General features: G+C 45.9%; 1 protein-coding gene across 1 annotated transcript in view; it reads right to left on the reverse strand.

Moving 5' to 3' along the window:
* Ttll6 (tubulin tyrosine ligase like 6) overlaps window positions 1-7,446 on the reverse strand; it is a 32,304-nt gene extending 24,858 nt beyond the window's left edge. Inside the window, exons 1-6 of the mRNA XM_017799419.1 lie at window positions 7,374-7,446; window positions 6,197-6,315; window positions 5,927-6,057; window positions 3,267-3,423; window positions 2,182-2,325; window positions 1,509-1,594 (exon numbers count right to left, since the gene is read on the reverse strand). Of these exons, the coding sequence (XP_017654908.1) occupies window positions 1,509-1,594; window positions 2,182-2,325; window positions 3,267-3,423; window positions 5,927-6,057; window positions 6,197-6,217 (539 nt within the window). The 5' untranslated portion in view covers window positions 6,218-6,315; window positions 7,374-7,446. The remainder of the gene's footprint in view (window positions 1-1,508; window positions 1,595-2,181; window positions 2,326-3,266; window positions 3,424-5,926; window positions 6,058-6,196; window positions 6,316-7,373) is intronic.
* Between the last annotated feature and the right edge of the window lie 15,004 nt (window positions 7,447-22,450).

The following is a 22,450-nucleotide window of genomic DNA, read 5'->3' on the forward strand; positions in this document are numbered from 1 at the left end:
TCTTCCAGAGGACCTAGGTTCAGTTCCCAACACACACGTGGCTGTTAACAACTGTCTGTAACCCCAGTTCCAGGAGATTCAATGCCCTCTTCTGGCCTCTGTGGACATTACATTCACGGGTGCACTTACATACATGCAGGCAAAATATTCAAACACATAAAATAAAAAAAAATAAATAACTACTTTGAGAAGTGGAGGTAGGAAGATCAGGAGTTCAAAATCATCTTTAACTACACAGCAAGACTGACTAAGCCTGGGCTACAAAAGACAAATGCATGCACGTGCACGTGCACACACACACACACACACACACACACACACACACAGACGAGAAAGAGTGATATTCTGGCCATACAAATTCCCTTGTTTTATATATTTTTACTTATAAATATATATTTATCATTTATGTGTATAAGTGTTATGGCTGCATATATGTAAGTACATTTGTGTCATGCAATGCCTGTGGAGGTCAGAAGAGGGTACTGGATCCCCTAGAACTGGAGTTATGGATGGTTGTTAGCCACCATGTGGATGCTGGGAATCAAACTCAGGTCCTCTGTAAGAGCAATCAGTTCTCTGAACTGCTGAGCCATCTCTCCAGCCCCCACATTCCCTCCTTCTAAGCAGGCTCAACTACTAGCTGACACGCCACATGCCCCTTTGCTGTTGGCTTCCATAAGACTCTGAGGCTGGTGCAGAGGAAAGAGTTTCTTAGCCCACTGCAGTGTTCAGAGCTGTGTGACCTCAGGCACCTTAATCTCTCAGTGACTCAGTTTTTTCATCTGTAAAATAAAGATGGCACCTAACACCATTCACCACCTGAGTTGCTGAGTGCTCTGACAATGCCTTTGCCACAGTGTGGTGGTAAAAAGTCAACAATGAAAGTGTACCCAGCACCTTGTACCTGCCTCAGCACCCTGAGGTTCCCCTTTCCCTCCCCTCCTGGTCACACTCATGCTCTTTGATCCACCTTTCTCTCAAATGAGATCTGACAAGACAATCACATGAGTAGAAAAGTTGCTTGTAAAGAAAAGCCCTCAGGAATCCTTTATTTCCCCCCAATTTGAAGGCTATCTAGCCAAAGGTCATGTGATGCCAGGGCATCATGACACATCAGTTGAGAATCTGTAATGGAGCAACACCCCAGGGAACTGCAGACCAAGGAGCCACAGCTGGCAAGTCTTTCTCACGTGGCAGACTAGCAATCAATAAAGTCTGTTGATCTGGAAATGTCAGAAGGGCAACAGTAACGAAGTATGTTTTGGTGTGTGTATGTGTTCTGCTGGGGAAACAGTTCGTGTTTATCTCTCCTCCTCCCAGTCTCCTAGGGTTTACAGCATGGCCTCCCTTTAATGATTAACAGCCCACAGGACTGACATGGAAAGTCTATTCTGGCCTGAGAGGTAAAGTAGTCTTGCTGAGACCATGTGACCCAAGATGGAAATATAGGCAGGGATTGAGTGGGTTTGGGAAGAATTCCAGAAAGACAAGTGAAGCTTCCCTCTTACCTCTTGCTGCCAGAGTGAGCATCTTGAATGAAGTTTGAACTGTGCTTATTGATAGAATAATTAGTCAGGTGCATGCAGATATCACCCTGGGGAGAGAGACACAAGACTGCGGTCAGACTGAAGTGCAGGGCCTCCTGGGTCCTCTCTTTGCAAACCCTACCTTCCATAGTCTCTGGGGCTCAAAGGGATGGAAAAGAAAGGGAAGTTATAGGCATACCTAAAAGAGCAAACCAAGAAGGCTTCTAAGAAGGGGTGTCCTGCAGCCTGGAGTATAAGAAACCCATTCTAAGACTGGGGATGGGGGTGCTCTATCTGCAGTCCTGGGGAGACTAGAAGAGGGCGTGACAAAGAAGCTCACCTCTAACTTTTTCTCTTTGATCACCTTTGAACTGTAGTTCTGGTGGTGGGAGTCAGGAAGACCTAGCCACAAGTCCCAGATGTACCCCTTCCCAACTGGGTGATGTTGGACAAGCCCCTTATACCCTGGGTTTTAATCTCTTCATCTGTAAGATGGGGTTAATGACCGTTCTCTTGGAAGGCTCCTGGAGGGTTAAATGAGATCCTGGAGTGTGGAACGACATTAAGTGCTCATCCAATGACAGCCAGTTCTGCAGTGTCTGAGGATGTGACCATGCTAAGGGGCAGAGGAGGCAAGTGTGTCCCCTCAGCTCACCAGGTTGTCTGTGCAGGGGTGGGAATAAGAGGTGGTGGCAAAACGGGCCAGTCCTTCATTGTACACAAAAACCCTGAGAGGGTCACAGGATGTCACCAGCACATAAATCCGCAGGTCAAACTTGAACCCATCAATGATGAAGGGCTGGGAGAGAAGAAGACGTGCGAGCATCAGAGGAGAAATTCACACCTGAAGATAACTAGCTCCCATCCCATTCTTATTCTTGGGGAGTCAGCTCCAACACTGCCTAGAAGTGTAAAGTGCAGCTTGACCAGGGTGGGGGGCAGGATAAAGAGACTTAGGTTCTGTAACTCAACAGGTTGGTTACCTTTGAGAGGTCACCAAACCACACTATGCCATGGGTTCCTGAACTATCAGATGACATAAGCAACCACCTCCAAGAAGTCTTAGTAGTCAGGCCTAGTGGTGCATGCCTTTACTCCCAGTACTTGGGAGGAAGAGATAAGCAGATCTCTGTGAGATTGAGGTCAGCCTGGTCTACATACTGAGCTGCAGGTCTGCTGTTGCTACAGGGAGACCCTGACTCAAAAAGAGAGAGAGAGAGGTCTTAGCAACTAAACAAAGTAACATTAAAAGTCCTTCCATGACAGGACACAGGGTCACCAGCCAGGGCTGCATTATAGTTGCAATTCTACAAAAGCTCTTCCTGCAAGGGTCCCCTGGACATGTTTTCCTACGGAGGCCAATGCTTCCCCTTCACCCACACTTCTAGAAGAATCCTTCCCTGCATCACTGTGATCTGTGACCCCAGTCAGGGAGAGGAGCTGGTTATTATGAATCCTCCAGGATTCAAATGAGGTAGAGCCTCCACAAACCAAGTTTTCATCCACTGAGGAAAAGGGTCAGCCTAGTCAGAGCAGATCAATGGGAAAGAGTGCAAAGATGAGGGACACTGTGGTCCAGACATGTTGGTTAGGAGGCTTGGGTCTGATAAAATCCAAGGTAGAAGACAGGCTTCATCCCCACCGCTGCCCTCCACTGACTTCATTTCACATTCTGTGCCATGGAGCGAGAGCCCTGAGGCTGCTCTGGGCAATAAATAAATAATTACAGTGACAAAGTACCTTTGAAATATAGAGCTGACAGATCATATCCTCTCCTGGCTTGATTTCTTTCACTGTCCGGGTGATGAATATCCCTCTCCCTTGGCAGCCTGAGTCTGGCTTACAAATGTACGTCTTATTTTTTCTTGACCTGCTGTAAGTCTGCAAATCTCCCCAGCTACCACAACAGGGAGGGAACAAGACACACCTTTAGCTGGGGAACAACAAGAAGGCTGACTACAAAATCAAAAAACAAAAACTGATAGGATGAAGCCCTAGTGTCAACAGACACCCAGCAGTCTAGCGGCAAAAACAGCAGAGTATGCACAGGAGATGGTATGGGCTTTAAAGAGAATTCACACTAGACTCATTTCCAGGTGTGCAACCCTTTACACGGACTTGGCCCCTTTAAGCCTCATCTCCATCTCTCCATCGTCCACACAATGTGAATGAGATCCATCTTGTGTCCCTGAGTTACATAGCACAATTTGGGCAAAGTGATGATCTGTGTGAGGTGCCCCAGGTAGTCTGACTTGGGTTTACATATAGGAGATTTGGAGTTTCGGCTCAAACTCTAACGATAGTGTGACCTGGGCCAGCTGTCTCTGACCCATGTCTGGGCTTCAGTGCTTCACTGTTACACCTCCACTTCAGCTAGAGCATGGGGTGGGGGGATGCCAAATAACACCTTTCATGTACATTAAAGAAAGTATACTTAGAGGACTGAGGACGTAGCTCAGTCGGTAGAGTGTTTGCCTAGCAAGCATGACGCCTTCGGTTCAATCCCTAGCACCATATACACTGGCATGGTGAAGCATGTCTGAAACCACAGCACTCAGGAGGTAGAGGCAAGAGGATCAACAGTTCAAGACCATCCTTAGCTACACAGTAAGTTCAAAGTTAGCCTGGTCTACAGGAAGTGATGTCTCCAAAATAAAAAAGTATACTTAGAATAAAGAAAGAAACCAGGCTGGAGAGATGGTTCAGTGGTTTAGAGCACTAGCTGTTCTTACAGAGGACCCGGGTTCTGTTCCCAGCACCCATGTGGCAGCTAACAACAATCCACAACTCCAGTTCCAGGAAATCCAATGCCCTCTTCTGACCTCTGAGGGTAATGCATGGCATGGGTACACTTACATGCAGGCAGGCAATACACTCATACATGCATGGCATGGGTGCACTTACATGCATGCAGGCAACACACTCATACACATAAAATAAAATAAAACAATAAAAAATAAAGTCTTTTTAAGAGACCAAAATTGTATTATATTAAAAAGAAGAAAAAACGAAACCAAATTAAAGCTAGGCATGGTGGTGCATACTTGTAATTCCAGTACTTAGGAGGCTAAAGCAGGAGGACTGAGTTTGAGGCCAGTCTTGGCTATACGGTGAGGTCTTCTTTCAAAGACCAAACAAAGAGGGCTGGTGAGATAGCTCAGGTACTTGCTGCCAAGCCTGATAAACTGAATTCAATCCTTGGCTCCCACGTGGTAGAAGGAAAACCAACTCCCGAAACACACACATGTGTGCACACACATACACACACAGAGTAAATAAATAAATGTAATTTTAAAATTTAAAAGAGCCCAGTGTGGTGGCACATGCCTTAATCCCAGCACTCTGGAGGCAAAGGCAGGTGGATCTCTGTGACACTGAGACCAGCCTGGTTTACACAGTGAGTTCCAGGCCAGCTGGGGCTACAGGGAAATCCTGTCTCAAAAACACAAAAACAACAACAAAAAATGAAAAAAAGGAAATAAAGCAAATTAATAGGTCCTATTTGTCTCAGTTTTGCTGTTCTTCATGTTTTATGGGTTTTTAAAATCTTTTTGAGACAGAGTCTCCCTATATAACCCCTGCCTGAAACTCACTATGTGGACCAGGTGGCCTTGAACTCACAGTGATCCACCTGCCTCTGCCTCTTGAGTGCTGGGATTAAAGATGTGGGCTACCACGCCTGGCATATGTTTTATGTTTTAACTCAAGGTAATCTTCTGGCCACTGGGGAAGTCAGTTAACAATGCTCCACAACGGCCATGAAATCTGGAGGCTCCTGTTAAGTGAATGGAAAACACGCTTCCTTTGACATTACTGCTAAGTCCTGGAAATTGTTCCAGAAAAGCTACAGAGAGTCTGGCAGCCCTGGAACTCTTGGTTTGTAGAAGTCTCAGTGGAGAATGGAAGATGGGCTTCCTAGCCATGTAAATATAATTCTGATGGTGACAGTTCTCCACTGCAACACCCTTTCACAACCACTCATGTGGCTGTCCATGGCATTGCATGGGACAGAGACTAAGCAGCCCTCAGGGCTCCCACTCTGGGTGCTAACCACAAACCCACTTTCTCTGGACACACCCATCTCCTTAAAAATTCAGAAACTGCACAGTCAAGTGGCTGGAACAAGTTCAAGATCAACAGCTTTCAGGGTCAGAACAAACTCTCATGCCAACTGTAGTTACAACCTCCAAGGCACCCAGCCCCTAATTGTCATCTCATTTTACAGGCAAAGCCTGTGTTTTCTCAACCTTGGACACACCTTTATCCTTTTTCTTCCTGAACAGTAGCAAGAAACATAGGAGACTGTATGGGAGGGGAAAGTAGCAGCCAAAGAACCAGGGCAAAGAGGGAGAAAAGCAAAGTGGGGGGTAGGGAAGAGAAGGAAGTAGTTGGGTACTCACTCAGCAGGAAGACACCAGGTCTTAGGGAAAAAATGGAAGTCTTTAGGGAACATCTTTAACATGCGACTCATATTGCGGGCCAGCAAGTCCTTGCGGCAGATTTCACTCATTCCAGGGAAGTGATTGATTTTCTGCAAAGAAGCCAAATTCATGAACGATTCGGGTCCAGTGGAAGTGGTAGATAGTAGAGTGCCATGAGATCCTCTCAGGAGACGGTGATAAAAATGAGCCCCCCACTGGGCAGATGCCATACTTCAACTCAGAAAATACCTGGTAACTCTTCATTTCCATCACCCGTTCCAGCGACACTGAGTAGTCGGTCCAGTAGAGAGTCCAGTCATCATTTTCACCTCCCTCTCGAAGGCCATACTGCTGGGCGACCCTGCGCACTGAAAAAGGAATTGAAGAAAGAAAGGCCTATTAGGCAAGGAAGCAGGAAAGAGCTCTGTGGGGGGAGGTTTCTTTCCTAGGCACTCCCAGACTGAGTATTGGAGTGAGAGATCAACTGGAAGCCATCTTGTCTCGTGGATATAGCAAGAAAGAGTGTGGAGAGTGGAAAAGCCTTTGAGGAATATATCCCAGGCTATACAGGATGAATGTTTGACCTAACCTGGCTTCCCTTTCTCAGAAAGCAGGTCTTTGGCTTTTCTCCAAACACTAAGCCCTAATGCACAGGGAACGTAAACCAATCCTTAAGCATAATCTAGAGCCAGGCTTAATTAGTGAGGTAAATTGGTGGGAGAAAAAGTTAGAACATGGATTTCAAACCACACAAAGACCATCACATCCTTGTTCCCTGGCTCTGGTTAGTGTTAATAGTAGGCAGCTGATTCCAGCACAAACTCAAATATCTTTAAGGGCCTGGGAAGGAAGAGGTGTCTGTAGGTAACCAGGAGAGTCCAAGAGTAGCCCAAGGCATTTGAATCTGAACTTAAAGTACAACCCCAGCACCAAGCTCTGTACCACAAAGTAAGCCTGTAGGCCAGGTTCAGTTCCCAAACTGCAGGTTTGTAACTTGTATTCTAAAATAGGTGCATTGACTGCAGGAATCTTCTACAATCACCACCCATGAGAATTATAAATAGCACTAGGTGTCATGGCGCATGCCCGTAATCCTAGCATTCAGGAGGCTGAGGCAGGAGGATCCTGTGAGTTCAAGGCCACCCTAGGTGACGCAGTGAGTTCCAGGCAGCCCTAGTTACATAAAGACATCTTGTCACAAATAAATAAGACTATAGATAGCTGAATGCACATCACTGTGACCCAAACCCATGATTCTTGGATTCCCAGCCTCCTCCAACAGTTTATCTGGAACAAGGAGAACCAAGGACCAGGATTTGGAGACACCTTTTTTTTTTTAATTCTGAAGCATACACAAGTGCCCTTTCCCAGCCTGTAGGGGGAACTAAGAAGTGCCCATCACCAATCCCTGTACGCAGATGCTTACCACTCTCATACCGGCAGTTGGATAGATTGATCACCAATCATCTGAAAAAGAGAAAAAGGAAAGCAGCAAGACAGAGACAGACACACTGGCCAGCACAAAGGCCTGGCACCAGAAATACCTTGTTCCAGGCAGAGCTGCGGAGAGCCCCAGCTGCCTCACTAAGCCTGCAGGGTCTGGCCATTTCCATTGCTGAGGATTTGGGTGCAAAGGGGTGCAAAGTGACAGAAACCATCGAATCACAGTGCTGCTATTCTGCCCATGAAGCAGACCTTACGTATTCGAATTGCAACTAATTTTTCTTGCAGTTTCATACAAATATCATTGCCTCCTTTTTTTTTCAATGGTACTGGGACTTGAACCCAGGACTTCCCACATGCTAAGTAAACACTTTAACACTAAGCTGTACCCCTACCTGCCCTTGTCATTTTACTCCAGCAGCCTATCAGAGACAATATTTTTATCTTTTTGGTTAAAATATTGTTCCCAGCCAAGCATATGTCATGGCACACGCCTTTAATTCCAGCCCTAGGGAGGCAGAGGCAGGTGGAGCTCTGAGTTCAAGGCCAACCTGGTCTACACAGTGAGTTCCAGGCCAGCCACACTACAGGGAGACCCTGTCTCAAAAAGACCAAAAAATAATAATAAAATTAAATATTGTTCCCTTTTCCCCACTAAGGGAAGCTTTTAGAAAGGCATGGCAAAATATCAAACAAGAACCAGTATTCATAAACTGCAGGTAGATCTAGAAAGTCACCGTGGTCCTGTGACACTGAAAGTGTGTGAAATTCTCAGAACAAAGAAGTACTTATATTATGCAAGGAAATTTTTCTTACTCTTTCTGCAAGGAGCTGTCTCCCCACCCATTCTTTAAAAAGCATTGTGAACACAAACAGAATAGAAATGAGAACAAGGTGTGATTCTAAATTATACACACTGTTACTCCATCCATAAAACAGACCATTAAAAGTGGCTTCTTTTATGTGAGCCGAAAGTGGTGATGGTGATAACCTCAGCGCAGTGTCTCCTCTTCCATCTCATTATCAGCCAAGGCCCTCTCCCTCCAGGTCCTTCCTGCTCTTATCAACACTGATCCCCCACCACCCCTAGCCCTCCTCCATCTTTCAATCCTAACCTTTTTTTCTTCCTCTTCTTGCCATGTTGCTGGGAATTCTGAAGGCTCTTGTGTGTGTTCTCTCTCACAAAAGCCAGGGTGACGATTTTTTTTAGTGCTTTCAGCTCGTCTATAGAACTGTCCTCCCTCGCTTCCGAGTCTAGCCCTTCTTCAGTTTCAGCGGTCAGGCACTGGAGCATCTTCCTGGCCCTGGAGGAGACTCTGGGGAAATGCCAGTCCTCCGTGGAGAGAGGATAGAAGGAACAGTAGTTACATGGATCCGCCTGCAGGGGGACCCCCTCCCTTGCTCATGTAGGTGGTAAACCAGAGTTCCAAAACAACTGGCTGTAGTTTACAAAAAAACAAAACAAAACAAAACAAAAACAACGCTTCTCCACCTCCGCTGTTGGTGCATGCTCAGGGAAGGGCTCATTCTATCTTTTTCCATGGACTCTGACCTTGGGGACTGACAACCCTGGCCTTGGTTTTGGTCCCCTGGGGTTTTCAGAAGGCGGCTGAGATGATATGCATGGCACCACCTGGTAAACAATCTTATAATTAAAGTGAGTGTCTGGAGACAGCCTCAGAACCAAACCTCAAGCCTTTCTAACTGAGGGACCCAGTCCCAAGAGTGCTGTGGAGGTGCACTGAGGAGGTCTGTTAACTGTTTCAGTGCCTCCATCAATTTCCCACAGGGCAAGTTGCAGACATGGAAATGAATGCAATTGTGGCTTATGGTGTGCAGGGCTGATGTGGAGCTGATGGAACAGGAAGATTCAAACCCGGGGCCTGGTGCAGACCTTCAGGAAGCCCAGCCACAGAAAAGCCTGTCACATCTTCCCACCACTACTTCAAATAAAAAACAAGACCAAATCACAAAATATATACAAGTCCAGAAATGTTCTCATCCTCCTCAGCCCCATGAAACTTTGAAACTTCCTCCCTTCCTTCCTTTTTACTTCTTTCTCTCTCTCCCTCCTTCCCTCCTTCTCTCCTCCTCCCTTCCTTCCATTTATCTGTTTATCTGTCTATCTTAGTTTTTTGACATGGGTCTCACTATCCCAGGCTGACTGACCTGTAATTAGCAAATCTGCCTCAGCTTCTCCTGTACTGGGGTTACAGGTATGCATCAACATAGCTAACTCAAATATCTTATTTTTTATTTATTTATTTGTTTTTTTGCTTCTTGGGCTTTTTGGTCTTTTGAAACAGGGTTTCCCTGTAGCCCCTATTGGCCTGGAATTCACTATATAGACCAGGCTGGCCTTGAACAAACAGAGATCTGCCTGCCTCTGTCTCCTGAGTGCTGGGACTAAAGGCATGTGCCACCATGCCCAGCCTATGTTCCTAACTTTTAATGTCTATGAATACTCCATAGAAGGAACCTGCCTACATTTAACCAACTGTTGCCTTATTGTTGGAAATGGAAGTTGCTTCTGATTTTGATATTCTCTAAATATCTCTAAAACACACAGTTTCAACTAGAGGGTGGTGGTATGAGTCTGGCTCCTGGGGAGGCTGAGGCAAGAGAATCACTTGAGCACAGTGATATCCCATCTCTTAAAGAAGAAAAACATGAAACATACTTTCATTTATAGAGTCTTTTACTTCTTTGGGGATTTCCATTTTTATTGTTTATTTTTTGTTTCTCTCTTTATTTGAGACAGCATCTCACTAGTGTAGCCAAGGTTGATCTAAAACCTATAGTGATCCTCCTGTCTTAGCATCCCAAATACTGGAATTACAACTCTGCACCATCACATCCAGCTTTTGTTTTGAGGGAGATTATTTTCTTAAGATAACATGCAGGGCCAGGCATAGTGGCATACACCTGTAGTCCTACCTAGCACTTGGGAAGTGAACACAAGAGGATCAGGAGCTCGAGATCATAGTCAGCTAATCTAGTTAAGAGGCCAGCCTGGACTACATGAGAGCCTGTCTCAAAACAAAAGAAAAACTATATTCAGGGGTTATATGGCTATGAAAATTGTGTAGCTTCGGGTATGTATATGTATATATAATCACCATGCTGTTTCCCAGATTTTAACAATTTAGACTGACTATCACCAGCAATGCGCAATTATAGTAGGTTCTCCAGAGCCACAGAATCTCTTAGGAATCATCTCCCTTCTGAACCCACACTTGCTAATTCTAGACAACGTCTATATACCACAGCCACGTCTTTAATATTACTGCACCTTCCACTTCGTGCTTTCCTTTTCCTGAACCTAATCCATTAGTGGTGGTAGAGCTCTATCCTATGTGGATAGTTCTGTGGGCTTTTCCAAGGATCTTCAAACGCATGTTCTCATTAAATGCTCACAATCACCCCGGGAATAGGGCAGAATTGCACTGTCCAAGGGCTGTGCTTGTTTCCTCATACTTGAGAAACATGGCTGTCTCAGACTCAAGTCCCTTTATGGTAACACCGGAGTACAAGGAAAAAGAACTGTATTCTGTAACTGACAGATAAAACCTGGGCCTCATGAGTCAGTTTTTCCCAGTGACAGGCATACCCTTGGCAAAGTTCAAGAGAACTAAGGAACATGAAGTCTTGACCTTGGGCTGCTCCCTTCCTTGCAGGTAAATGACCAGTTCCACCCCTGCTCCCCAGCCCTCCACAATGCTCCTATTTACCAAGCCTTCATACAGGAGTGGCTCGTTTACCTAAGGGTTAATGTTAACTTGGGGAGAAACTGACCCTGAATTTGACCTCTAGAGTTGGGGGTTATCTTTGCCCAAGTGGTAAGAACAAATCGTGGGTGTTTATATTTGTCCGCCTCAAAAAGAAGAACATGAAGAAAAAGCGTTTGTGGGGCCGAGGCAGAGGATCATGAGTTGTAGGTCAGCCTCGGTTACATGATACACACACACACACACACACACACACACACGCGCTAACACACGCACACACACACGCGCGCACACATGCACACAGAGTCAAATTCCGTCTGCTTTTGTATGACAGGGCCCCATGCACATAGAGCAAGAGACCAAATCCATACATTTTTGGAGGAAGAACTAGTTCACCATGGGATTTTTGCCTCCGCCCCACAGTCTTCCCCTGTATTTTAGGCTACCTATGACATGAGAGCTACCTGCATAAAACCTTAGGCAAGATTGCATATGAGGCTGAGCCTGGTGGTGCATGCCTTTAACCTCAGCTCTTGGGAGGCAGAGGCAGGCAGAGCTCTGTGAGTTCCAGGCTAGCCTGGTCTACATAGTGAGTTCCAGGGCTATGTAGTGAGACTCTGTCTCAAACAAACAAGTAAGAGAAAAAAAAAGATCATATATGACAGTGCTTGCCACATGTGGTCAGTTTTGCTTTGATTTTGATTCCTTTTTTTTGTTTTGTTTTGTTTTCTGTTTTAAGATTTTATTTTTATTTATGTATATGTATGTGGGAGGTACATACATGAGTGTGGTGCCGAAGGAGGTCAGAAGAGGGCACTGGATCTACTGGAGGTGGAGTTACAGAAGGCTATAATCTGTTGTGGGTGCTGGGAACCAAACCCAGGTAATTTGCAAGAGCAGTGTGAATTCTTTTTAAAAATATTTTATTTTACTTATTATTTTTTAAATTATATTTTATTTCATTATTTTTATTTTATGTGTATGCATGTATTGCCTGCAGGTAGGTAAGTGCACCCATGTTGTGCAATGCCTGTGGAGGAGAGAAGAGGCTGTCGGATCCCCTGGAACTGGAGTTAAGGATGGTTCGTAGCCATCATGTGGGTACAGGGTACAAAACCCAGGTCCTCTGCAAGAGCAGCCAGTGCTCTTAACCACTGAGCCATCTCTCCAGCCCTGTAGTATGTACCCTTAACCACTGAGCCATCTCTCCAGCCCTGTAGTAATGCACCCTTAACCACTGAGCCATCTCTCTAGCCCCGTACTATGCACTCTTAACTGCAGACCCATCTCTCTAGCCCTCGTTTTTTCATTTTTTGATACAGGGGCTCATGTAACTCAGGCTGGCCTCAAACTCCTGACATAGTTGAGGATGACCCTGAACTCCAGACACCCCTGTCTCTAACTCCCAAGTGCTAGGATTACAGGTGTGAGCTACCATGTCCTACCCCCAACCTCCCAAACCCTGTGTTCTCTCATTTTGTACAATCTGTTTCATTCCCAAGACCAAATCCTACCAGCTTCTCTCCAAAGGCTCCTGCAGAACATCCCCTTATAAGGTTATCTAATGGGGACTTGTATATGAATCTAGCCTGTAGAAACTTCTCTTTGACCCATAGGAGAGTGTTGTTATTACTGTCGCTGCTCAATAGGAGTACTTGCTAAGAAGTAATTAAATGTAGGTATCTCATAAAAACAGATTTCTATTTCTTTTGGAAAAAGTGGGTCTCCATTCCTTAAGGCTAACAATTACATACAACTGAGTAATATCTCTCTCCTTTATATTCACATTCTATGGTCACCCTGACACAGAAACCAAGTGGCAAGTACTCCTACATTTATAGCATTGAGAGTTGGTATTTTTATTTTGTGTGTGTGTGTGTGTATGCACATACCCACATGTGTGGTATGTGTGCATGTTTTTGCAGGTCGCTTACCCGTACATGCATGCGTGGAGTCTAGAGGACAATGTCAGATATTTTCTTATTTTTTGAGACAAGATCTCTCACTGAACTTAGATTCGCCATTTTGATTAGACTGCCTGGCCAGTGAGCCCCTGGCATCTGCCTATATCTCCACCCCATCCGTTCTGGGATTGCAGACACACTGAGGTTCTAAACTAAGGTCCTTGTGTTTGCACATCAAGCACTTCACTCAGTGGGCTATCTCCTCAGCCCTTACTTACAGTTTTTTTGAGGCAGACTCTGGCTCTCTCTCTCTCTCTCTCTCTCTCTCTCTCTCTCTCTCTCTCTCTCTGTCCTCTTATTATTTTTATGTGTATGTATTGCCTGTGTGTATGTAAGTGCACCCATATTGTGGAATGCCCAGAGAGGTCAGAAGAGGGCATCAGATCCTCTGGAACTGGAATTGCAGATGGTTGTTAGCCACCAGTGGGTGCTGGGAATCAAACCCGGGTCCTCTGCAAGAGCAGTCAGTGCTCTTAACTGCTGAGTCATCTCTCCGGCCCCTTTTTCTCTTTCTTTAAAGTTTTTTTTTTAAAAGTTTAATCCCACCCACTCTTTCTTTCTTGACCATGGATGAGTAACTTAGCTTCTTTTTAAAAATTAGTTATTTTTTAAATAAAATATTTAAAAACTTATTAAAAAGGGACTGCTGCCGGGCATGGTGGTGCACGCCTTTTATCCCAGCACTCGGGAGGCAGAGGCAGGTGGATCTCTGTGAGTTCAAGGCCAGCCTGGTCTACATAGAGAGCTCCAGGCCAACTAAGGCTACAAAGAGACCCTGTCTCAAGAAGACAAAAAAAGGGGGGAGGGAGGGCTGGAGAGATGGCTCAGTGGTTAAGAACACTGACTGTTCTTGCAGAAGACCTGGGTTTGAATCCTAGCACCCACATGGCAGTTAACAACTGTCTGTATCTCCAGTTCCAGGGGAGCCGACAGCCTCTTCTGTCCTCCGTGGGCATTGCATGACATAGGTGCACTTACCTACATGCAGGCATAACACTCACACACATAAAATAAAAATAAATAAAATATTTAGAATCAGTTATTTTTATTTTATGCATATGAATGTTCTGCCTACATGTATGTAAGTGCACCCATGCACACAATGCCCAGGGAACCAAGAGAAGGTGTTAGATTTCCTAGAACAGGAGTTACAAATGGTTGTGCCTGTCATGTGGGTACTGGGAACCAAACTGGGTATCTCTGTAAGAACAGCCAGTGCTCTTAACCACTGAGCCATCTCTCCAAGCCACAAGATGGTATTTTCTTATCTAGCCCATTTCTCTCGCTTATATTCCTAACCACATGGACATCCAAACTTACCAGTTTGTTCCAGTATATTATTAGCCTAAAAGCAGATGGTTTGTTTGTTTTTGTTTTGCTTTGGCAGTACTGGGGACTGAGGTAGGTGAGTGCTCTACCACTTAGCTCCACATCAGTGCCCCAATTAAAATAAAAGCTACTTCCCCCAGGGCTGAATGAAAAACCACTGGTTCATTCATTCATTTTTTATGGTGTGGGGATTGAACCCCAAGGAGGTTAGGAAAGTACTCTATTATCAAGCCATACCCTACCCCTCAACTCCCATACAAAAAGCATTTTAATTTTCTAATTTCAGAGCAACGGTTAGAATTAACCCAGCTAAACCCAGGCTGGCCTCAAATTTGCTAAGCAGCCAAGAAAGACCTTGAACTTCTGATCCTCCTGCTTCCACGTCCCAATTCTTGGGATTACAGGCATGCACAACCACACCCAATTTATGTGGTACTGGAGATGGAACCCAGGAATGCACATAGAGCATTTTCTAACTTCTTAATGAAATTCTTGAATATTACTGAAAAAAGTCTTGTTCAAGCACCTATTTATTCTTCTTATAAGAGGATTTTTCTCAGGCAGGTACACATGCACATCACTGGTCTGGACTAGGGGAGGGGAACTGCACATATTTAGAGAGCAAGTCAATGAAGTCAGGACCCAAATCCCAGCTTCTTCTTCCCCCAATAAGCTTTCTTTTAGCAAGTACAGCAGGCAGACAAATGACCTAAGTCCTTTGGAGAGCTCAAAAAAAAACTGAAGTCAGGTGTACCTACATTCCAACACTCAGGACGCTAAGACAGATCACAAGTTCGAAGCCTGCCTGGGTTACACAGCAAAATCTTGTCTAAAAAAAAAAAAAAGATGAAAATTGTGTTACTAATGTAACACACATGAACAGAAAAGGGCATCTTTGCTTTTTCAGATAACAGCTCACCTTTCCAGATCACCTTTCCAAATGGGAAACTTAAGACAGTGAACAAACACTCATGTTTCGTTCTCTTTTAGCATAAGTTTGACTTTGAGATCAAGTCAGGAGCAACCAACCAAATACTAGACAACATGAAAGTGCCCTTAGTTGGCCACCAGGGGGAGGGAATGAGCACTGACCGCCCCGGCAAACACACTGCAGGTTACATGGAAACAGAGCGAAGGTCCATCCTCCTTTTTATTAAATTTTTTGGGGGGGAGTATTTTTAATTTTTTGAGACAGGGTCTCATGTAGCCCAGGCTGGCCTCAAACTCACTATATAGCTGAGACTTGCCTTGTTTCCTGACAACACCCCCCCCACACACACACATCCTAAGTGCTGGGATTCCAAGCATGTACTACCATACTGGGCTTATGTCCACTTGGTGTCTCTGCTCCCCCTGGCAGTGTTCCAAAGGGTAGAAAAATGTTTAGTGATTTCTTCTGAAAGACTGAAGGAATACAGGTGTCCTATAAACGGGAAGAAGGAATGATTTGATGGTTGGCTAACAAGAATGCTAGAGGAAGCTGTTTCAAAGGTTAGCCAAACTCTTCAATCTCTGAGCTTTGTGTACACTTTTCTTCCAGTCTTTAGGAATGCATATAGAGCTGAAGGCTCTCCTGTATGGTCTGCCTGTGACTTCCTCCTCCTTTCCCAAATAATAGGTTTCCTTCATGCATCCCCCTTTCATCTTTTTGTTCTCATTTCCCTACTAGAAGCATCTTTCCGAAGATCTCCAAAGGCTGGCTGTTGGAAAAAGTGTTAACGGATAAGAGAACAAAAAGATGTGTCAGTGAGAGCTCTGGATCTAGCCTGGTTTGGCCTTCTGACTAGGACACAAGAACCCAGGCAATCATTTCCCCCTTGTTCTCTTCTCTGTGAATATAAGACCACTGGGAGTATAAAAACTTGACATTAGAGCAGCACTTTGAGCCAGCACAGTGGGCCATGTCTATAAATCCCAGCACCTAAGAGGCTGAGGCAGCAGGAGGATTGACAAGAGAGAGGGCTGTGTGACAAGTTCCAGGTCAGCCTGAGGAGCTAGGCAAGACTCTCAGAAAAAAGAGGGTGTGGAGGAGGACCTTGTGATTACACTGGATCTGCCCAGAGAATAACAGGCCACATTTATTGGAAGCAGTAAGATTCTTGCCCTCTCAGATGCTGTCTTTCTTCTTGCTAGAAATTAAGGAATTCTGCAACACAGAAAGAGGCAATTTTTGAGTGAGGATCATGGCTCACTGTTTACCCTCCACAAACCCAGGGAACTAACAGCAAAAATGATCTGGATCCATATTCCAGCTCTATTTCTTTTCTTTGTCACAGGGTCTCATGATGTAGCCCTGAAATTTGCAATCCTCCTGCCTCAGCCTCCCAAACAGTTGGGATTGCAAGTTGAGTGACACTGTGCCCTGTAACAACTACTTTCTGCAACAGCGACTGTGGGTGAGTACCCTCATCTCTTTATACATGTTTCTTCATAAATAAAGCAAGAGTATAATGTCCATCTCACAAAGTAGCTCTAAAGATTGTGCTACAATTTCTAATGTTCTTAAGGCACTGTTTTAGTTCAAAATGGGTTTCATATTGTAAAGTGAGACTATGGGAGTGAGACTCAGTATTAGAGAACTTGCCCAGAACCCTGAGTTCCACCCCCAGCACCACAAAATGATGACGATGGTGGTGGTGGTGGTGGTGGTGGTGATAGGACTGGGATAAATACTAAGTAATTTCTTGGACTGCCTGGCACATAATAGTAATTACTGAACATTGGCAACCTTCCCACTTCATCCTCAAATGTAAAGATTATATTTTCCATTTATTTTCTGTATAGGTCTCGAATCCTACAGAACTTTCTCAAGACTAAAATATGGGTGAAAAATACTAGCTGCGAAAAAAGCCAAAAACTGGAAAGGGGATGGAGGCATCGCCTGCACAGGGTTATTATCCCGGGCGTGAAAAACGAAAAGTGTCTTTCTGGAAGGCGTCTTCAAAGGAAGAAATGTGATGAATAGAGGGACCCAGGAGGGAGAAAGAAGGAAGTAAAGAGTTCAGCCAGTGTCCCGGAGATGCTGGTATCTAAGGAACTGCTTCTCAGGAGGCACAGGGTGTGGGAAACAGGGAAGGGCATCGTTAACACCAGGGATGGAAAAGTGATGGACTACCGCGCCCAGGGTGCGGGGCCGGTGTCCAGGAAGGCCATCAAGAAGGGCAGCGGGGTCGCCCCGTGGAACTGGGCCCTGCTGGGACAAAGGGACGAGTGGAGCCAGGCATTCAGGAGGGAGACACTCGGAGTACGCGACTTGGGACCAGCACCTGGCATCGCAAGCGTCCTTACCCGTGACTTCCACGGCCCGGCTGGCCGGGGCTCCTCGGCTCCGCTCCCTGGCAACCACACCTGCGCGCCCTTTCCTCCTCCTCCGCGACCGGAGCCAGGCTCCCATTGGCTGCTAGACGCGCAGGACCTCAACTCCAACCCTCGCCCCTCCTAACCTCTGGTCCGCCCGGCCCTCATATTTGCATATAAGGCCTTCCAGGCTTTCGATTGGCCCCTGCGGCAGGCGGCCTTGCCCCCTCGGTCCGGAATCTAATTAACCGTCCCAGCGCCTCGGCCGGTTGCGCCGAGGTTGTCCCTAGAGATGCGGGGGACGCTCTAGCTGAGCCCCCGAGCGCCAGGGGCGCGACTACCGCTCCCCCCACCCGGCCCCGCCCAGCCCGCGCCCCCACCTCCCTGGCCACCCGCACCCGCCATGATCATCCTCCTGCAGGTCTGTTGGGAGGAAGGGGCACTTTGAATTTAGGAAAGGTTAATGTAGGGTTTGGTGAAAGATCAAACAAAGGATCTATTTGAAGCTACTGTGTTTTTACTTTAGTTTTGCATTTTTCTTCTGGTGTTTTGTTTGAGTCAGGGTTTGGACATAACCAGGCAAGCCTGGAATTCCTGATCTTCCTTCCTCTATTTCTGAGGTGCTGGGATTAGAGGCATGGACCACCACATCTAGTTTTTGAAGTGCTGGGGCTTGTGCATGCTAGGCAAGCGCTCGTTGGAACTCCAGCCCTCTTTTTTTTGGGGGGGGGGTGTTGAGACAGGGTCTCCCTGTAACCCCAGCTGGCTTAGAACTCACTATGTAGACCAGTGGCCTCAATCTCACCCAGGTCCGCCTGCCTCTGCCTGCCTCTTCCTCCCAGTGCTGAGTGCTGGGACTAAAGGTGTGTGCCAACATGCCTGACTCCCCTTTCATTCTTAATTTTTCCAAGTGCTTGACTTGATGTCACTGAAATGTGGCCATTCCTGTGGTAAAGATTTAGTATCAAGGAGTAAGACAACGGATCCTTAGCTAAGCTTCGCAAGTCACTTGAGGGGAAGGTAAGCAAGAAAAAACAGCTTCTTTTCTGGAAACCTGTAGCTGTTAAGCATTAAAGGGGAAAACAGGAGCCTATGTAGGATGTAGATCCTATCTGGTTAATCCAGGAAGCTTTCCTGGAGAGTTTTAGCAGATTGATGAGAACATTGAGCCTGAAGTGTGTCCTGGACTTCTTGTATTGTAATGGGGAAAATGCAGGTGAAGGGAGACAGTAAGACAGGAATGGCAGTGCACACCTATAATCGGTTACCCCAGGCTGAGGCAGGAGGAGCTCAAATTTGAGACTAGCCTGGGCTCTTGTCTCAAAGACAAAAAGCAAAACAAAATAGAACAAGAAATCCACCAATGGAGTCCAAGGTCAGAAGGCACCAGGCACTGAGGCCTCAGCCATGCAAGGGTAACCATCTACTTTGCCTTGGCACATGACCCTTATCCAAGAGTGCCACGTCTGGGTCCCTAGATGGCCCTATTTCATGTTCCTAAACACCTTCATAACCACACATAGACAATGACCTAAATGTGCCTCTAGTTATATCCCCAAAGGCTGCCTTCTGCCACTGCCCAGAGAGGAAAAGTTGAGCCATAAAATTTCTTATGTTGGAAAAAAAAAGTCCACCAAAATAGTAAAAATATTTCTTCAAAGTGAAAACACTTAAGTTATCAGAATTTCTCTAATCGGAATAAAGCAACTACTATAAACCTTCTAAAGGGAGGGTGTGTTTATCAAAGTCATTTTCCTCTTTAATACTCCAGAAAGATTGTTGGGTTGGGGGTATAGCTTAGTGGTAGAGTGCTTCCCAGCATCCACTGACCCTGGGTTTGAGCTCTAGCACTGAGGGAAGGAGGTGTTAGCTATTAATGAACCTTTATCCCCAGCTGACTGAAGAGCTACTCTCCTAAACTGGTAACCTAAGTTCCTTGCAGTACAGGAAATTACCTTCTCACCTGCTGTGCTGGATAGCTTTAGTGTCAACTTGACACACCTGGGTTGAGGAAGCCTCAATCGGGAAATTGCCTCTATTGGACTGGCCTGTGGCCATGCCGGAAGGGCATCTTCTTGATGAGTGATGTGGGAGGGCCCAGCCCACTGTGGGTGGTGCCACCCCTGGGCAGGTGGGCCTATGTTGCATAAGAAAGCAGGCTGAGCAGGAGCCAGGAGAGCAAGCCTGTAAGCAGCGTTCCTCCATGGCCTGTGCTCCAGCTCCTGCCTCCAGGTTCCTGCCCTGAGTTCCTACCTTGGGCTCCCTGATGAACTGCGACCTGGGAGATGTAAGACAAATAAACCATTTCCTCCCCAAGTTGGTACTGGTCAGAGTGTTTTGTCACAGCAATGAAGAACAAACTAAGACACCTGCTGATCTGCACAGGCAGGAGGCAGAAGGCAAAGGCCTAGTGTAGCTCTGAGAACACTGGCAGCCTGTGACCTGACGCTTACATTCACCCTGGAGTGAATACAGGGACCAAGGTGGACTCAATGGCCCATCTGCTGCGCTTCCAGAAACCTCTATGCCATCCATTCCTCTCCCTTCTTCCCTAACCCCCACTAGTGCCCTAAGGGCCCAGGTGACCACCATCAATCGGCACTCAACAGATGCCTCCCTAAGACCAACTGCCCCAGATCTCTGTTCTCCGCCCCCAGCCCATCTTTTTCTTTCTCCCATGTTTTTACCAATCTGCTCCACCAGTCTCAGGCTCCATTTTCCCTGCCTCCCCCTGTCCCTCTGGAGTGATATTGTGATGGAAATGAGGGAGAGGATGCTGGAAGGATCTGCCACAATTTATGGCTTCCAGAGGGTCTTCATTAAAATCCTTGACAACTGGTTATTTATGAGAGAGATGGCTGCCACGGAGCTAATAGGCCAGTGTCTGGCACGGCTGCCCTTTCAGGGGTAACAACAGAAGCAAACAAGGTGAGCAGTAGAGCTGTCCCCACTGTGTGTCAAAGCAGGCTTCAACAGTCAGGCTTACCCACAGGGCCAGAGACTGACAGCCAAGAAATCCGAGAACATTGGTGATTTGTGCTAGGCAAACCAGAGACAGGAAAACCAGCTGGGTGTAGTGTCACAAGCATGTAAAGCTAGGAACCCAGGGACTGAAGCAGGGTTGATAGTTCAAGAGCCTGGATTTTGTAGGAAATTCCAGGCCAGCCTCATCTACAAAGGGAGACCCTAACTCAAACAAAACAAAACAAAATAAAACAAAACAAAACAGAACAAAAAACCCCAGAGCATATGCGGTGTTACATACCTGTAATCACAGCACTGAAGAAGTGGAGACAGGAGAATCAGAATTCAAAGTCATCCTCAATTTGAGACCAGCCTGGATACTAAGACCAGAGAGAGAGAATATCCACGTAGCAAATGCTAAGGGACTTTTTAGGCCTAGGTGTGAAAGATTAAAACAGAGCCCTGGAGGATCTTTCCAGCTGTCAAAATATTTGGACTGGATACCCTCCTCTGAAATCCAGCTCAGAGTCAAGAGTGTGAGCGAGAGAAAGAAAGGGGGTGGGGGGGAGGACAAAGGCAAGTCTTAGGCCTGAGCCTGTTATTTCCATTGTTGCTTTGTTCCTAAGGCACCTACCTGACTCAATAAATATTGTGAAACGACAAAGAACAGTCAGAAGCTCTTTGCTCAGCTGTTGACATGCAGGCTCTTTTCTCAACTTAGAACTTTTTTAAGTTGTTAATTACAAAACGAGATGCTGCTTCTGCATCCCTGAATCAAGGTCCATCCCAGCAACCTTTTCTTCCTGGGCTAGTCAAAATAAGGTCTTGGTGGATGTGCCAAGGCAAGGATGCTGAGGTGAAATTTTGCACACCACAGATTTTGTTGTTTTTGCTGTTAACTCTGTAATACATGGGGGGGGGGAGGGGTTGTAGAAGTGTATACAGTTGGGCTCTGGAGATGATTCTGTCTCTAAAGTACCTACCACACAAGCATAAGGGCCTAAGTTTCAATCCCCAGGACCCATGTAAAAAGCTAGGCATGGTGACAAGTACCTGTAATCCTAACACTAGGGAGGCAGAGGCAGGAGAATCTCTGGAACTTGCCGGTGGTCAGCTAGTCTTAGCTCATCAGTGAGCTTCAAGTTTAGTGACAGACCCTATCTCAAAAAATAAGGTAGTGATAGGCTGGGGAGATGGTTCAATGGTTAAAGCACTTGCTATGTAAGTGTAGGAACAGGAGTTTGGATCTCTAGAAACCCACATAAATGTCAGTGGACATGGCTGGCTGCATGTAATTCTAGCCTTGGAAGGTAGAAACAGGGGATCTACAGAACAAGATGGCTAACAAGACTAGCCATATCAGTGAGCTCTAGGTTTGACTGAGAGACCCTGCCTCAATGAATAAGGTGGAAGATCAATCATGAATGATTCTTGACATCAACTCAGGCCTCTACATGCATGCACACAGGCGTACACACACATCCACACGAGTGTGCCCATGCACATACAAAAATATGCTTAGACACATACGTACATGAAAAATGGAAAGATGGGGTTGGGGAATAAGGTGGAGAGTTACAGGGGAAGATGCCCCATATGTGCCTTCCATGTGCACATGTACACATGTGGGTATGCACACAAATAATACATAGGCATATGACATATACATAAAAGAAATGCGTACAATCACAGAGTCAGGATTCTTACCAAATCAGTAGAGTTCTTAGAGACACACCTCACTCTCAGAATTTCTCTTGTTTTCAGATGAGGAAAGCAAG

This window comes from Nannospalax galili, unplaced genomic scaffold, assembly GCF_000622305.1.
Source record: "Nannospalax galili isolate Female #2095 unplaced genomic scaffold, S.galili_v1.0 scaffold95, whole genome shotgun sequence".
Taxonomy (NCBI): Eukaryota; Metazoa; Chordata; class Mammalia; order Rodentia; family Spalacidae; genus Nannospalax; species Nannospalax galili.